The sequence below is a fragment of the Myotis davidii genome, unplaced genomic scaffold, assembly GCF_000327345.1.
Source record: "Myotis davidii unplaced genomic scaffold, ASM32734v1 scaffold1623, whole genome shotgun sequence".
Lineage (NCBI taxonomy): Eukaryota > Metazoa > Chordata > Mammalia > Chiroptera > Vespertilionidae > Myotis > Myotis davidii.
This window is the reverse complement of record NW_006294461.1, coordinates 63386-68517: the sequence shown is the minus strand read 5'-3', so window position 1 is coordinate 68517 and position 5132 is coordinate 63386. Positions and strand designations below refer to the sequence as shown.

General features: G+C 42.0%; 1 protein-coding gene across 1 annotated transcript in view; it reads left to right on the top strand.

Moving 5' to 3' along the window:
• LOC102751729 (chromosome unknown open reading frame, human C15orf40) overlaps nt 1–4044 on the top strand; it is a 9422-nt gene extending 5378 nt beyond the window's left edge. The window contains exons 4-5 of the mRNA XM_015567163.1: nt 734–831; nt 2008–4044. Of these exons, the coding sequence (XP_015422649.1) occupies nt 734–829 (96 nt within the window). The 3' untranslated portion in view covers nt 830–831; nt 2008–4044. The remainder of the gene's footprint in view (nt 1–733; nt 832–2007) is intronic.
• Nucleotides 4045–5132: the final 1088 nt, after the last annotated feature.

Genomic DNA, 5132 nt, shown 5'->3' with positions numbered 1-5132 from the left:
CCCCCCCCCCTCAGGCTCTCACCCCCCTGGTGTCTGTGTCCATTGGTTAGGCCTATATGCATGCATACAAGTCCTTTGGTTGATCTTGGAATTATTTTTATACAAAGTTCATATGAAATTGCAATATTTGTTTTGATAATTTAAAAAATAATTTTCACTCTTTAAAAAATATATATTTTATTGATTTTTTTACAGAGAGGAAGGGAGAGGGAGAGTTAGAAACATCGATGAGAGAGAAATATCGATCAATTGCCTCCTGCACACCCCCTACTGGGGATGTGCCCACAACCAAGGTACATGCGCTTGACTTGAATCAAACCTGGGACCCTTCAGTTCGCAGGCCGATGCTCTATCCACTGAGCCAAACCAGTTAGGGCTGATTTTCACTTTTAATTTAAACCAAAGAATTACTGGAAACCAGAATACTATACATCTGGATCCCATATTCATTAAAGAATTTTAATGCCCAGCTTTTATTATTATAAAAATTGATATATGAAGATAAAAACCCTGGAGAGTTATAAGTTTTATAATAAGGTGGAATCTAAGAGATAGTCTTTGGTTAGATCACAGTGGCCAGGAGAAAATGGCAGTGAAGCCATCAGGAAAGTTGCAGGTCACCTGTAAGAACCCCACAAGGATATGTCCACTATGCATACAACTGCGGTCTGTTTCTAATAGTGTTAGAAAGTTTAGTATGTTATCTTCACACTGTCTTTTCCTTTTAATCCAGGGCAGTAAATCTCGTGAAAAAGTGGTGAAGCTTTTGGCCTCCACAACTCCAGAGGAGGTCTTGGAGAAATTGGAAAAGCAAGTTGAAAAAAAATAAAAGTAAGAAAGAAAATATTACATCCTTGAGAAACTTTTTTTATTGCTAATGATGAAGAGGCTGCTAAATAGGAAAATGCAGTTAAATGCACAGAAGAACATGTAAAATAAATGTATTTAAATAAGAACAGGTCTCCAAAAAGAAGTAGAAATTTTAAAGGTACTGCACATTGAATATAGGTCCTAAGATCCCTGACCCCAGATGGCTTGGAACATGTTGCTCTGATTTCATGGCATTGCAGAATAACAGAGCTGTGTAGGCTATTCAAGATGGCCTGATTCAGCCCCTTTCATTTTGTGATGGTGCTTCTGATATCCCGGAGTTGAGAGATAGGATCACACTGTGCAGAATGATAACTAGAACCCACTTGAATACACTCTATCCTGATTGTAAATTAAAATGATAATATTTCCGCAACACTTCTGGAATTCTAGGGCTCGCCTTCTAACCCAGTTTACAAGTGACAGGAAAGCTTGCCAATATATTTTGTACTCTATATCATAAAACGCTTATCTTTTTTTAAAAAAATATATTTTATTGATTTTTTTTCAGAGAGGAAGGGAGAGGGATAGAGAGTTAGAAACATCGATGAGAGAGAAACATCGATCAGCTGCCTCCTGCACATTCCCCACTGGGGATATGACCACAACCAAGGTACATGCCCCTGACCGGAATCGAACCTGGGACCCCTGAGTCCGCACGCAGGCTGATGCTCTATCCACTGAGCCAAACCGGTTAGGGCATAAAACGCTTATCTTTATGCAAAAATGTTTTCTGCATCTTTTTGAAACCCTTGAGCATTTTATGAAAAAGTAAGAAAGAATAACCAAGACTTGTACAGGCGTACCTCATTGTATTGCACTTCACAGATACAGGGTTTTTTACAAATTGCAGGCTTATGGCCACTCTTGTGTTGAGCAAGTCTGTCCGTACCATTCTTCCAACAGCATTTGCTCACTTTGTGTCTTTGTGACACATTTTGGCGATTCTCTCAATATTTCAAACATTTTCATTATTATTATATTTGTTATGGTGATCTGTGAACAGTGATCTTTGATAATACTATTGTAATTGTTCTGTGGCACCACAAACCACACTCATATAAGATGGTGAACTTGATAAATGTATGTGTTCTGACTACCCACCAGCTGTTCCCCTATCTCTCTCCCTTTCCTCAGGCCTCCCTATTCCGAGATACAACAATAGTGAATTTAGGCCAATTTATAACCCTACAATGGCCTTTAGGTGTTCAAGTGAAAGGAAGAGTCGCACATCTCTCACTTTAAATCAAAAGCTAGAAATGATTAAACTTAGTGAGGAAGGCATGTCAAAAGCTGAGATAGGCCGGAAGCTAGGCCTCTTGCGACAAACAGTTAGCCAAGTTGTGAATGCAAAGGAAAAGTTCTTGAAGGAAATGAAAAGTGCTACTCCAATGAACACACGCGTGATAAGAAAGCAGAACAGCCTGATTGCTGATATGGAGAAAGTGTTAGTGGTCTGGATAAAAGATCAAACCAGCCACAACATTCCCTTAAGCCAGAGTCTAATCCAGGCCAAGGCCTTAATGCTTTTTAATTCTATAAAAGCTGAGAGAGGTGAGGAAGCTGCAGAAGAAAAGTTTGAGGCCAGTCGAGGTTGGTTCATGCGGTTTAAGGAAAGATGCCGACTCTGTGACATAGAAGTGCAAGGTGAAGCCGCAGGTGCCGACGTGGAAGCTGCAGCACATGACCCAGAAGATCTGGCTAAAATAATTAATGACGGTGGCTACACTACACAACAGATTTTCAATGTAGGTGAAACAGCCTTATATTGGAAGAAGATGCCATCTAGAACTTTCATAGCCAGAGAGGAGATGGCAATGCCTGGCTTCAAAGCTTCAAAGGACAGGCTGACTCTCTTGTTAGGGGCTAATGCAGCTGGGGATTTTAAGTTGAAGCCAATGCTCGTTTATTATTCTGAAAATCCTACCGCCCTTAAGAATTATGCTAAAGCTACTCTGCCTGTGCTCTATAAATGGAACAACAAAGCCTGGATGACAGCACATTTGTTTACATCATGGTTTACTGAATATTTTAAGCCCGCTGTCGAGACCTACTGCTCAGAAAAAAAGATTCCTTTCAAAATATTACTGCTTATTGACAATACACCTGTTCACCCAAGAGCTCTGAAGGAGTTGTACAATGAGATTAATGTTATTTTCATACCTGCTAACACAGCATCCACTCTGCAGCCCCTGGGTCAAGGAGTAATTTCAACTTTCAAGTCTTATTATTTAAGAAACATATTTTGTAAGGCTGTAGCTGCCACAGATAGTGACTCCTCTGATGGATCTGGGCAAAGTAAATTGAAAACCTTCTGGAAAGGATTCACCATTCTAGATGCCATTAAGAACATCCGTGATTCGTGGGATGAGGTCAAAACATCAACCATAACAGGAGTTTGGAAGAAGTTGATTCCAACCCTCACGGATGAGTTTGAGGAGTTCAAGGTTTCATTGGAGGAAGTGACTGCAGATATGGTGGAAATAGCAAGAGAACTGGAATTAGAAGTGGGGCCTGAAGATGTGACCGAATGGCTGCAATCTCATGATAGCTCTTTAACGGACGAGGAGCTGCTGCTTATGGATGAGCAGAGGAAGTGGTTTCTTGAGACGGAGTCTGCTCCTGGTGAAGATGATGTGCAGATTGTTGAAATGACCACGAGGGATTTAGAATATTACATAAACTTAGTTGATGAGGCAACAGCAGGGTTTGAGAGGATCGACTCCAATTTTGAAAGAAGTTATACTGTGGGTAGAATGCTATCAAACAGCATCGCGTGCTACCGAAAAATCATCCACGCAAGGAAGAGTCCGTCGATGAGGCAAAGTTCGGTGCCTTATTTTAAGAAATTCCCACAGCCACCCCAGCCTTCAGCCACCACCACCCGGGTCAGTCAGCAGCTATTAACATTGAAGCAAGACTCTCCACCAGCAAAAAGATTACGACTCCCTGAAGACTCAGGTGATGGTTAGCATTTTTTAGCAATAATGTACTTTTAAATTAAGGCATGTACATGGTTTTGCCTCCATTGACAGAGCCTGAGAAAGCAAAACCTGGACTCCTGATTCTATGGGCCTTTCCTCCTTTGCCAGCGAGGGGTTGGAGAGAGACCCAGAGTGTGTAAGTGACACTTTTGCATTCAAAATTCCAAACAGTTAAAAACTCACAACTTTGGAGGCAGTTCTTTTCTGGGCTGTGGGCTTCCTCTCTCCCCCCTGCCCCCTTACAAATTCAGGGATTGGGTTAAGTAGTTCCTTTAACTATATTGCAGAATATACATTTTGGAATCTACCATGGCTCCCGCTTCGGATTATTTTTTAAAACGTGCCTAGAGACTACAAAATGTAAAATCTAGATTTTCAATTTACATCCAAGAGGTGGCACCATAATGCAAAAGCAGCCACATAATTTGAAGGAACTGAACTGCACTATTAGGAAATCACTTCTGCAGTGCCTGATACCAGTAATCCTTTTTATCTCATCCTCTCAGAGGTACTCCTGAGGCTTGGTCCCCTCCTATCTTTGAGTTTAGCTCAGGCCAGAGTGTGGTGTTAACCCAGGTCAACTGTGTGTTCAGAAGTTCAGGGTCACTGCCATAGTGGAGTCAGCATGGTCCCGAATGCCTCCCTCAACTGTGCAGCTTTCAGAAATCCCTTTTAGTTGCCATTTTTGAAAATGGAATTGGGCTGGACAATTGACAGAAACTAATTTCTTAAACCAGATGCCAAATTTATTAACTTGATTCAAGAACACACCTGCCAATTAGACTGCATACTGGCATCCTTTAGTGGGTACATTCTGTTCCTTTGGGAAATTTCATAGGAAGCCAGTTACCTGGAGTCTACTTAGAGACCTTAGGATCAGAGCCAAGGAAATTACGGGCCTGGGTCAGGGAGCTATGACTATCCCCTTTCTGCCGCAGGAATAGGCCCATTATATCCCATCAACCCCTCTCCTGGGACAGTGCTGGGCCCTCATGATTTATGGCATAGGAACTCCCTTTTTCTAGGCTCAAGGAACCCACCTACTTCTGTCCACATAGGCTTTCTCTAGACTGTCCTTATAATTCAGTTGGTAAGATTTTTTTTCCAGCATTTTATAATCCCTACTAGAGGCCTGGTGCAAGGATTCATGCCCCGGTGGGGTCCCTCGGCCTGGCCTGTGGGGATTGGGCCAAAACCGGCTTGGTGCATGGATTCATGCACTGATGGGGTCCTTCGGCTTGGCCTGCAGGAATTGGGCTGAAATCGGTTCTCCAATAT